The following is a 12,131-nucleotide window of genomic DNA, read 5'->3' as shown; positions in this document are numbered from 1 at the left end:
AACCCACAGCAGGAAACCTCCTGATCCTAACCTTTATAACAAGATATGCCCGGATTCTAACACACAGCACAGGTTAATCTTGAACACAGGTCCAGGTTACTCCCTGCCCCATATTATAGGGTATTCCAGGTTCCTCCCGTGCAGTGGCGATTTTAGACCCTTTTTAGGGGTGCTCAAGCACCCCTAAATTTCATCTCAGCACCCCTAAAAATAATAATAATAATAAAAATAATATATAATTATATAATTTGATGCTGGTAGTTAATGAAGAAAGGAACATCCTTAGTTTTTTAATTCATTCAATATTTTGCATAATAATACATAAATGTATTAATTGTTATCCAGTGAAATTAGAGATTATATTAGCAAGGTGGTTTAGCACTTTTGCAAGGCACTGTATTCATGTGACATTCTCATTGGGGGCTGAGCACCCCTAAAGGTCTGATCCTAGAATGGCCCCTGCTCCCGTGTCTTGACTAAGGAGACATCTGATGAAGGCAGAGCTGTGCTCCTGGCCTGTTGGAACCTGAGGATCTGGGTGTGGAGGATCACAGCATTCTGGCTGAGAGGACAGACAGAAATATGTGTGCGTGTGCTCAGAGAGATATGAAAGAGAGAGACATTAAGAGAGAAACAAAGACACAGAGGGAGAGAAACAGACAGAGAGAGAGAGGGGAGTGAGGAGAGAGAGAGAGAGAGAGAGAGAGAGAGAGAGAGAGAGAGAGAGAGAGAGAGAGAGAGAGAGAGAGAGAGAGAGAGAGAGAGAGAGAGAGAGGGGGAGGAAGAACCAGAGGCAGAGGTCTAAGCCCTATGTAGTGGTTATGAAAAGAGAACCTGGAGGGCGACCAAAACAGGATGCTCAGACTTGACTTCCTGCTTATTCTTGCCCACAATATTTGTGTACGTGTGTGTGCAATGGAGGGGGGGGGGGGGTTATGAGAGGAGGTCAACAAGTCTTTAGACTGTGAAGGGTCCTGTTGAAAAGATTAGCTACTACAGCAACTAGTGTGTGCTAGTACGGTAATCCCAAACACATGAGAAATGCAGAAATGCAGAAAGAACACTGACTGAATGATGGGCCGGGTTCCAGTGATGCACAAATCATCAATTCATACAAAACAAGTCTTTATTAGAATGTTGTGTTTTATAGGATCATTAACAGCATGTGCAATGCTTTCAACTCGGTGCTGATGTGGGTACATACATCCAACCAGTGCATTAGAATGGATACATTAACTTCACAGCAGTGTGCGTGACTGGTGCATCACAGACTATCCATCCAAACACCAGCAGGGGACTACAGACTAAGTCAACATTATATCTTCTATACAGACATTTAGAAACTGTGCTTGATGTCAGCAGGGAGGAGGGAGAAGAGAGTGAGGAGAGGGAGGAGGAGGAGGAGGAGAAAGAGAGGGAGGAGGAGGAGGAGAAGGAGGAGGAGAATGTAAAGGACAAGCACATGAGCCTGTTCTCAAGCGGAAAGACATTTCCTCTTCTCCCCCACATTAGGAGAAAGTGTGAGCAAGAGACTATTTAACAGTACTTTCAAGCACACATTACTTGTGTATGTTGATGCTATGGTATCTATGTAAGTGCTGGTGAGGCTCAAAGCTATTCACTGTGCTCCAGGGTACAGTTGAATCTCAGTCCACCCTGCTATATGGCAATCTCAGGCTGCCAGTTTGGTGTTTGGTATAACAATTGTCTCTTTGTGTTACAACACAGCGACATAACTGAGTATCAGGCATCAAGTTACACTATGACTAAATAAGAACTTGAAATACAAAAATGAAAAAGAAATATTGGCAGAAAATGTCATGCAGTTCCTATGCATGTTTACATTTCAATTTGATCGAAATATAAGAACAATATTTACATATTTGCATTATGTTTAGAAATAATACAATTATTTATCAAAATTTTCCTAATTCAGACTGTGAATACTTCATATTATTGACAATGACAAACATCACCTGAGAATCTTAGAGAGATAGTTCTTCTCTCTTGCAAGGCTGTGTAGATAACACTGGTTTGTCTTAAATTACAAGAACTACAGCAAACAAACTATGTACACTTTAAGGCTTTACATTTACAATTACAGTACAATAAAATTGTTTTTTCAAAAGATGCAGCCCAAAGCCCATGCATCTTCAGTGAGAGCTGAAGGAATGCCAGTTTTTCTTCCTATTTGGTTGGAACATTAACTAAGACCATCCCCCTTTGTTCCACCATAAGGGTTGCAACACTCTGACACACCTTTGGACTGTACCTGCAGGGTTAGGAAACACGCAAATGAAAATATCAGTGTCAAAGCAGAATGTGAGGATAGGGAAGATTATAATTAAAAATATCAGACAGGGAATGTGCCATTGTACAGATAACACAATAAAAAAAAAACAATAAAAGCTAAACAAAGAATTTGCCCCAATAGGGTGAAAATGTGGAGCCACTTGTTAAGACTCAAACATTACTGCCAATAACCTGAGACATGTTTCTATGACTCTTCTGCGTCACAAGAGTGGTCAGTTAGGTCATCTTACAGGCTAGGGGTGTGCAGTGGGTCCAGGACATGTGTTCCAGGATGTGTGACCCAAGGTAACCAAGCAGTAGCCTCTTGTCTGCCCTCACCACTCTTAGGAAGGTGATCATACAGAGGGTGTTTCGCCAAGAGTTTAGAGGGGTGGTGGCACAGGGAAAAAAAAGCGTTGGTTCAAAGACAATCCATAACTGCATCGTGTCACTAAGGGTCCTTGTTATATGTCAATGTTTTCCAACCCATATCCTGTTTGGGTAGGGGCCAGGTGACCATGTGGTTGTAGCATGGGTGGGCACATAGCTGCTGCCGGGTGGAGTTACCATGGGTTACCATGGAAACAGTGGTTAATCCTTCATGTCCTCCTTCATGTCCTCCATGCTTTTTCTTTTGAAGAAGCCAGCCTGCGGACGAGGTCAGACCGTCAGACACAGTGTACTGGGGTTGAAGCGGCTTGCTTGAGCGCACAGTGGTTGTCAAGCTCAACTGGACAGTATGCTGTACGGCTAACCCTAACTGTCCAAAGCTACACAACACACTGTATGGTACCTTCCAGAGAGCAAAGCTACACAACACACTGTACGTACCTTCCAGAGAGCAAAGATGACCAGCGCTAGGATGAGCAGACCAATCAGGATGCTCAGCAGGATGACCCACCAGGGGATTCCTCCCAGAGCCTCCTTGCTCACTTGGATAGTCACCTAGCAGAAACAGAACAGTTCACTAGGCCTGGCTGTGCTGGTCTGGACGCGTTGGGCTAGGCAAGTATGGTCTGGGCTAGGTGTAAATCAAGCTGTGTTGAGATGTACTCACGGCTGTGTGATTGGCACTCAAGATGAACAGGTCTGTGTTGAGGTTCTCCAGGGTGGCGTGGACCGACATGTGCAGGCTGGAGTACTCTGCCTGCGATGAACAGGAGACCACACAAATAGTTCAATGAGCAATCAGTCAGTCAGCCAGCCACGGTCAGTCACTAGCTGACGAGTACTGCTCGCTACCAGACGTTAGGCTGTAATCCTGAACACAACCACGGTAGCATCGTCCTACCAAGGATCACACTAATCTCCACAAGTTAGGTTGGAGTCCAACTCACTCCCTACAATGCATTAGGCCAGTCCTAATGACCACCCTGTGTTACTCCATGTCGTCCTGCTGACCTTTATGAAGGTGGGCTTCCAGACCCTGAAGGTAACGTTGATCTGGCTGAAGTTGGCTTGAGGCACTGAGCAGTAGAAAGAGTTACAGCTAAGTTGATCCATACAGTCCTGAAACAAAACATCCACATGCACCCTGTTAAACACTGGCTCCCACCCAGACGATGTTCACACACACAAGCACAGCACTGTAGGAGAGAGCCCACCAGCAGGTTGGTACTGAGGGTCTCTGTCTTGGGGTTGGCGGTGTACCGCTTGGTGGGGCTGATGCCTAAAGGATTGATCAGACCTCCAGCTTCGCACATCACCGTCTGGGGCAGAGAAGAGAGGCAGTGCTAGATACTGGAGGTTGCCATGTGTGTGTTTTGTACTGTGTCTTTGTGTGTGTGTGTGTGTGTGTGTGTGCGTGCCTCTGCGTTACCTTGGGTGTGGAGGTGACGTGTGTGAGGTAGAGCAGGATGTTCTTCAGGGTGGACAGGTGAGGGTAGGTCACCCTCAGTCTCAGAGGAGGGGTGTCCATCTCAGCCACCTTCTCTATCTGAAGAACACACTCCGTCATGGTCAGAGGCACACAGCGGGGTGAAGAGGACTGAGGTGAGGAGCTGTGAGCAGGGCAGGGCCTAGAGTATCCTTGGATGATCATATACTACAATACCCTGAGCTAAGCTAAGCTAAGACAAGTTACGTTGTAATTCTAATACAAAGCTTGAATATTTCTTCATTAAGGTTCTACCATGCATGTTTAGGGTCCTAACCCTAACGGGTTAGGATCCAACATGTAGAGCTGAGTCGGGTTAGCGTACTAGAGTTATGCTCCTGCCATGTAGGGGGAGTATGCTACAATGTAGGATTCTGGTCCTATTCTTTAGGGTTGGGTTCTTACCGTGTAGCTGATCTTGACCTCTTCTCCTATCATGCTGGTGTGGTTGAACACTGAAGGGTGCTGCTCTCTCTTTTTTACAGAGATGTGTTGCTCCTTGGGAAGTGCCCTGTGTACAGGAGAGTCTCCTTGCTCAAAGTGTGTGCGTGTGTGTGTGTGAGTGTGTGTGTGTTTGTGAGTGTGTGTGTGTTGGAGTGTGTGTTTGTGAGCGTGTGTGTTTGTGAGTGTTTGTGTGTGTGTTTGTGAGTGTGTGTGTGAGTATGTGTGTGTGTGTGTGTGTGTGTGTGTGTTTGTGTGAGTATGTGTGTGAGTGTGCGTATATATACTCACGTAAACCTGAGTCCAGCCTCATACTGAACGGGAATGGAAATCCTGACATAGTTGTCATTGAGCGTTGAGTTCAGCTCGTCGCTGTCACTGGACACACAACGATGAACGGTGCAGCGTTACCAAGGTGACACACATCATGGGTTGGGAAAGACAATGTGGACTGATCATTAAAAGCACTGCTAAATGTTGTTGGCTATGGAATGCCTCCTAAACTGATTAACTGATGTTCAAAGATAAGGCAATAAGCTTGGGCCTTGTTTCAAGTTTCTTGCTTCAACATGTGCAAGAGTGGGCTTGGTCTGACCTGGCAGCAGTAACGTTGATGGTAATCTCCTTCTGCACGTGAGCAGGGTTCACCTCGAATAGGATCTTGAACGTCTCCTGTCAATCAAGCAAAGAGGAACAAGGGGATATTTCTGAAATCAACGGGGAACATGATTCCTAATTACAGTTTGGTCGGCTCTTCCATTAAAGTGTCGTACTAGCGAGCAGACCCACCTCAGTGTTGCTCTGGAGGAAGGGGTAGCCCACGGCACACTCCACCCTGCTGCCGTTCAGACTGCAGTCAGACTTCTCTTTAGGCTGTGAAGCGAAGGGAGACACTGTGATGCCAACACTGTGATGGCAACATACTTTGCTACGCTAACACTATGATGGCATCCTCCTATGCTATGTTAACGCTGTGATGGTACAACACTTTGGTGTGATAACATGCCATGCTACAGTATGCTACAACTATAATGGCAGTTCCAGTGCTATGCTATAACTATTCTCAAACCCAAATCTTAAGCAGTCGTATTACATATTGTATGTCAAGGTCATATGATTATGCAGAACTTTCTCACCTCCACCTTGACATAATTGATGTTCTCTGTGAAGCTGAGTGTGACCTTGGTGTTGTAAGCATTGTCCTGGCTGTTCCGGGTGGTGATCAGCACGTGGAACTTCTCCTTGTTGGCTTTGATCACCAGGCTGCAGACAACAGCACCAGGCAGCACACAGGCAAGTTAGCAGGTTGATTCATTCAGCTACCACAGGGGGGAGCTATAGTAAAGCAATGAATGGCATGGCACTGATATGGCTAATAATATACTGCACTTTTACCATAATCACAACAAAGCCACCTCTGTCCTAACTTAGGGACACCACAGGTTCACAAGGGAGCACCATGGAACAACAGCACTACTGAACACACTGTAAAAAACTACTACTATAGACACACCATCACCTGTGAGAGTTACTATAGTGACCCACTTAGTGACATTCTAAAGTGAGGATTATCATAGTAACCTACAATACCTAGTAACATAAGGCTGTGCAGGTTACCATAGTAACATGGTAACAATAGAAACCCACCTGGTAACACTTGATTTGGCTGTGAGGGAGAGGTCAGCAATACACTTGTTGTCACTTCCACAATCCACTAGGGGTATCTGAAAAATATACAAATAAGTATCTTTACTCACAATTCACACCTGACACTTAAAACACTTACAGCAACAAATTACATGAACACAAAATTATTATCAGATACACAATACACAGGGTTGATGCCTTCTCTGTTACCTTGGGGGTAATACTTGGGTTATTCTGCTATTCAATAAGAACATTTACATTTACGCATTTAGCAGACGCTTTTATCCAAAGCGACTTCCAAGAGAGAGTTTTACAAAAGTGCATAGGTAACTGATCATAACAACGAGATAGCCCCAAACATTGCGGGTAGCCAAACATGTAGAATACATTGTGAAACCAAATAAGTCCCAAAGAGAAGAACAATAAGAGCATGTAGTTAGACAAGTTACAATTAAACAGCAAGAACCTCAAAAGTGCAAGAGCGTACCTCTGGAAAAAGCAAGCAACAATAATGTAATATATTTAACAGCGAGTACAATAATTTGGACTGCCAGTTGTCATTTAACCCATTAGTTTGCTGGAAGGCACACAGTGTTCCTTCCATTGCTAGATTACAATTTGTCAAAAGGAAAGCAGGATTGACAGGGACCAGCTAGCTTGTCGTCGGTTTGGCTGGCTGCCTATCATGTGTGATGTGTTAGTGTGTGAGTGTGTGTGAGTGTGAGTGTGTGTGTGTGTGTGGGGGTGAGTGTGTGTGTGAGTGTGTGTGTGTGTGTGTGAGTGTGTGTGTGAGTGTGTGAGTGTGAGTGTGTGAGTGTGTGTGTGGGGGTGAGTGTGTGTGTGAGTGTGTGTGTGTGTGAGTGTGTGTGTGTGTGTGTGTGTGAGTGTGTGTGTGAGTGTGTGAGTGTGAGTGTGTGAGTGTGAGTGTGTGTGTGAGTGTGAGTGTGTGTGTATGAGTGTGTGTGTGTGTGTGTGTGTGTGTGGGTGGGTGCGTGTGTGAGTGAGTGTGTGTGTGTGTGCGTGTGTGTGCGTGTGTGAGTGTGTGTGTGTGTGACTGTGAGTGTGAGTGTGTGTGTTCTGCTGTAGCGATAGAAGGGTAAACGCTGGTCTTACTCAGTCAGCATGAATAATAAAGCCAGCTTGACAGACTGACACACATAAACAAGTGGTCTGGATGAACATGACCCTGAGGGGTCCACTCCTCACTGAGACCCTGTCAGAGACAGGGTGGAAATACATTCCTGTGTTTACACTTGGAACTCACCACAGCCAGTGAGTGTGTGTGAGTGTGTCTGTGTGTGTGCGTGTGTCTGTGAGTGTGTGTGAGTGTGTGCGTGTGAAAGAGAGAGATCTGGACTGTGGGAACAGAAAGAGGCTGTCTAAGCTGCTCAGTTAATGATGCTCTGATGGAGCCCTGATGGGCAGCAGACAGCTGCTCTGTGGAAGGAGGTGAGAGCCTCTAGTGGCCAGAAAAGGAATCACAGTGTGACATGACAAAACTCATCATCTTGTAGTCTCATCTGCATGATGAGTCCCCCGGCCGGGAAGCAGGGGATGTGTTTGAGTCATGGTCTGGGTTGAGTGTGTGTTTGGGTCAGCGTGGAGCCAGGGGATGGGGTCAGGGTTGTGTTTGGGTCAGACATGAGCTAGGGGATAGGATTTGATTTGTGATTGGGTCAAGGTCTGGGTTGGGTTAGGGTGATTACCATGACTTGTGTCGTCTTACAGTTTTATTGTTGAAGGTGGGCAGGTCTCCATCCAATACTGGCCCCACTTCCTTCTCTGTCAACCCAAACTCCAGAGACACCATCATGGGGTCCCGGAAATCCACCCTCTTCTTGTCCTGTGGGACAGAGGGGGGGGGGGGGAGAGGAGAGGAGGAAGAGAGAGATGGGGACAGAGAAGAAGAGGGCGGAGGGAGAGGGACAATGAGAAGGGGAGAGAGAGGAGGAGGGAGAGGGGAAAGATGGAGGGGAGGGCATCAGAGGTGTGTGACAGACAGTGTTAGAGGTGTTTGGTACACCACTAGGACATGCTGTGGGACTTAGGAGGTCAGGAATGCAAACTTCCCCTCTTTCCCTTCCTCCCCCCTAACGGGGTAACAAGGCCCCCAGACCTCAGCCGGCTTTGATCAAACTAGTCCTGGTTCCCATTAAAGTCAAGGTTTCTTTCTTTACAACCCTTCCCACTTCCCTCTCTCCCCCCTCCCCTTTCCTGTCTCCATACAGCACTGGGTACTTGCCAACATGGTGAATCGATGCTCCCAGCATGCACTGTTCCTTATGGTGGGTGTCATCGACAGCCTGCGGTCGCCCCCGGTGAACAGCGCCCTCGGCTTGGCCCGCCGGGCATCCAGCATCAACCAGTAGCTTATGCCTGTCTCTGGAGAGGACACACACACAGACAGTTACAGACACAGACAGACAGACAGGCTTCCAAGCAGGCTGACTGACAGACTGAGAGGTAGACATGCTTACAGGCATGACACAGACAGACAGACAGGTATGCAGGTAGACAAACTTACATGCAGGCTGACAGACAGACAGACCACCAGGTCCTAATCACCAACTTGCTCTCACCTGTGCTAGAGGGTGTGGTCTCAGACTTCACCGAGTAGCTGAAACACACCTTGATGTCCACACACACTGTCTTCAAGCCGTTCACCTCACAGGTGTCTTGCTGCATGTTGATCTTGGAGGGGTTGAAGGTCATGTTGCTGCGCAGCTCTGCCACGTCTCTGGACCTGGAGGTAACCACAGGTCATAGGGTCACACAAGGTCAGAGGGTCACACAAGGAAGCAGAGCGGGTTCACTAAAACTGCATGCCTGGGTCAAGTTCATCACCAAAGCCCCAAATGCTTCTGACCACGAGGATTTCCTCCTGTTCCAGGGATACACCGATAGTAAATTGCTGTAAATTGCTTGTGTTTACACCCCCCCTCCCCCCGCCCTCCACCTCCTTCTCTCCAACCCCTAATGCTGCCAACTCCCATTGGGAAAGACATGGAGTTGCTTGGCCCCTGGAGTTAGAGATGCTCCCAAACTCCAGCTGAGTCATGGAGGCATGCCAATAACAATGTTGATCCTGCAGTCTTTCCCTGAGTCCTTTCCACTCTGCCTTCTGGGAGGGAGGCATGCCTTGTGTTCAGCAGTTGTTTCTAAATTCTTGCTCGATTGGAAAGCACCAAAAAGTCCAAGGTCCCTCTCGCTTGAAAATGAACGATGCCAGAAAACAAAAGGAGACTGGGAAGAAAGATGGGAAGAGGAGATGCGAGGAAAAGAAAGAGGGATGATGGAGTGGTGTGCTGCTGGGGAGCAGGGCATAGCCGGGGGGGGGGGGGTGCACAGGAAGCAGCAGAAGCATCTACAGTAGCCCATCCTTACCCTAACCTGATCAGAGAGGAGCTAGTTCCGACCCCCTGGAGGAACACAGCTGTGTAAACCACACAGTACTGCACTGATGCTGTCAGAAAGCAGTTTGAGACGCTCTTACTAATTCACCATATGGAGAAACACTGAAGAATTTTCAGTGTGTGCTTGTGGGGAGTGTGTGTGTGTGTGTTGGTGGCTCATCATTCTGTGTGTGTTTATCTCTCTCACCAGAAGAGAGAAGCTCCTCCCAGCCCTCCGATGGTGACGTCAGTAATGCCGTCTCCGTTCAGGTCCATGACCCCATGGATGGACTGGCCAAAGAATTTCATCTTCTCCCCGTCTCCTCCTGCCGCAATGCGCTACACACACACACACCACAGTTTAAACAGGGACACACCCTTCTGCTAAGCAGAAGAGCAGTCACAGTACTGACTGCCCAACTAGACCAACAAACGAGGGAGAAAGTAGATATATAAACAAACAAAAAGTAGATACATACTAAAAAAAGACGTATAAAAAGGGTTACGTATATAGATATGTAACATGGACCTCTTAAACGAGCTCATGTGTCTGCTGTACCTGGACATATTTCTCCTTGAGGTGGCGTCCTTCACCGTGGTATATGTACACCGCCCCCCGGTGGTCATTCTCCAGCGGTGCTCCGATCACCACGTCATTGAAGCCGTCCTGGTTGAGATCCGTCACTGCTGCTATCGCCGTGCCGAAACGGGCGCCACACGGCTCATTTTTATTGGTGCAACTGTGGGTGTGGGCGGTGCAGCACGTCTGATTGACAGGCTTCAAGGTGGTCTGGTGCTCAAACATCCCCTCCTGGAGAGAAGGAGAGGGAAGGAGTAGGAAGGGTGGGGGCAGAAAAGGGGGGTCAGTAAATGACAGGACTTTGTTCACTTCTAACTGCTGTTCATCACTATACAGCTGGACTGGACAGAAACCTGTCGGTGTACCTGGTTGAGTTGGTAAATGTACACGTGTCCTTGTTCATCTCTGTCAGGGCCCATGAACATGGGAGCTCCAACCAGCAGCAGGTCAGTGTACGAGTCCTTGTCTACATCCACAGTCTGGAGCACACTGCCAAAATACGACCCTATCTACACACGCGCACACACACACACATTGACAAACTCTTTTAGGGCGATGATGTTGTCATGGAAGTGATTACGAGGACGATGGCGACGTTGCTGAAGATGAAGGTTATGGCGGTGGATATTATGTTGATGATTTGTCACCTGTTCTCCCTTCAGGACCTGAGTGATGGTGACCTTGCCGCCCTCCAGTCGGTAGATGATGACCCTGCCGGTGTGGTTGTGTCTGGGTGCTCCCGTTATGTACAGCACACCATCACGACTGTTGGCTGACTGCACGTCATAACCTGCAGGGAGCGCGCACACACAAACACACAGCCACGGAGGCACACACACACAGACACACACACAGACACACACAGAAGGAGGTGATGTCAGTGGAGTGGAAGTCTTCAGATTGTGCACATCTTCACAGGCCTATATAAGGCAGCAGCAGGACGTGTATGTGAGGGTACGTGGGCGGTCTGAGTGAGACAGAGCACGTTGAGAAGCTCGTCCACTCCTCTCTGTTTATCAACCAGCTGCGAATCACTCAGGACTTGGCTGAGCGTGCCACGTTCTACTGCAGGAGAGCCTGGCTGTTTATGGGAGCATGCTACGAGGATGCGCGCTTCCAACTTGTGTGTGCAAGTGTGAACGAGAGCGTCCGTGTGTTTGTGAGTGAGCACGTGCATGCTCGAGTGTGGCCATCTTACCCACGTAACCAGCCTGGGCCTCCTTCCTTGTGTCCAGGGGGTCGTCAAAGCTGGTTGTCGTGGGGACGATGGAGCCCGTTGCTGTCTGCATCACCACAGTGCCGTTCCAGTCGTACGCACCCACCGCCCCCAGAAGCACTCCTTCCTATCACACAGGAAGCAGAGAGACGAAGGGAGGAAATTACAATCTTGTAATTATACTATTATAATCCACCCAACAAACATTCATTCCTGGTTAAACGTGTTTACACGATATGGCTGAACTGAGACGGGTATTACAGAAAGAGAGAGACAGTGTGTGTGTGTGTGTGTGTGTGTGGGGGGGGGTATCGGGACTAACCTTCGTACTATGAGCACTGAAACCAGCTTGGGACATCTCCATTTCAAAGGAAGAGGTGTAGTTACCAGTGGTAGCTAGGGTAGAGAGAGAGATTTACTAGTGGTAGCTATGGTAGAGAGAGACAGGTTTACCAGTGGCAGCTAGGTGAAGTGGAGACAAACACCAGTGAAAGGTGTAGTGCTTGATCAATAATTGAATTATGTAGCAGATTAAGTGGCTAGAATGGATTGTGGCCTTCGGAATAATAAGGCCCATAGAGACAAATAATAGTGGGTGGAGCAAGGCTGGGTTGCCAGGTTGGATACCCACCCTCCAGAGCAAAGATCTTGCTTCCCAGGGCATCCACAATGCTGAGGAGCGCCACC

The 12,131-nt window shown here is 47.8% G+C and overlaps 1 protein-coding gene across 3 annotated transcripts in view; it reads right to left on the bottom strand.

Moving 5' to 3' along the window:
- Positions 1-1,108: 1,108 nt before the first annotated feature.
- Positions 1,109-12,131, bottom strand: part of itga1 (integrin, alpha 1) — a 25,435-nt gene continuing 14,412 nt past the window's right edge. Inside the window, exons 9-31 of one of the 3 annotated variants that reach the window (XR_014740977.1) lie at positions 12,076-12,131; positions 11,767-11,840; positions 11,427-11,571; positions 10,876-11,018; positions 10,594-10,737; positions 10,208-10,459; positions 9,857-9,987; positions 8,836-8,999; positions 8,499-8,638; positions 7,983-8,099; positions 6,257-6,333; positions 5,746-5,872; positions 5,399-5,482; positions 5,205-5,281; positions 4,901-4,987; positions 4,574-4,679; positions 4,112-4,228; positions 3,897-4,001; positions 3,694-3,801; positions 3,350-3,439; positions 3,124-3,237; positions 2,544-2,940; positions 1,109-2,272 (exon numbers count right to left, since the gene is read on the bottom strand). The exon at positions 12,076-12,131 is cut by the window's right edge and continues 119 nt beyond it. Coding sequence is in view for 2 of the 3 variants with exons in the window: in XM_084687433.1 (XP_084543559.1) it covers positions 2,884-2,940; positions 3,124-3,237; positions 3,350-3,439; positions 3,694-3,801; positions 3,897-4,001; positions 4,112-4,228; positions 4,574-4,679; positions 4,901-4,987; positions 5,205-5,281; positions 5,399-5,482; positions 5,746-5,872; positions 6,257-6,333; positions 7,983-8,099; positions 8,499-8,638; positions 8,836-8,999; positions 9,857-9,987; positions 10,208-10,459; positions 10,594-10,737; positions 10,876-11,018; positions 11,427-11,571; positions 11,767-11,840; positions 12,076-12,131 (2,515 nt within the window). In the remaining variant the exon portion in view is untranslated. Of the gene's footprint in view, positions 2,941-3,123; positions 3,238-3,349; positions 3,440-3,693; positions 3,802-3,896; positions 4,002-4,111; positions 4,229-4,573; positions 4,680-4,900; positions 4,988-5,204; positions 5,282-5,398; positions 5,483-5,745; positions 5,873-6,256; positions 6,334-7,982; positions 8,100-8,498; positions 8,639-8,835; positions 9,000-9,856; positions 9,988-10,207; positions 10,460-10,593; positions 10,738-10,875; positions 11,019-11,426; positions 11,572-11,766; positions 11,841-12,075 lie in introns of all 3 variants that reach the window. The other 2 variants (XM_084687433.1, XM_084687434.1) reach the window with 2 other exon arrangements.

Source organism: Hypomesus nipponensis, chromosome 22, assembly GCF_054491055.1.
Source record: "Hypomesus nipponensis isolate SF chromosome 22, ASM5449105v1, whole genome shotgun sequence".
Taxonomy (NCBI): Eukaryota; Metazoa; Chordata; class Actinopteri; order Osmeriformes; family Osmeridae; genus Hypomesus; species Hypomesus nipponensis.
Note: the sequence above shows the minus strand (reverse complement) of the source record. Positions and strands in the feature narration are given on the sequence as shown.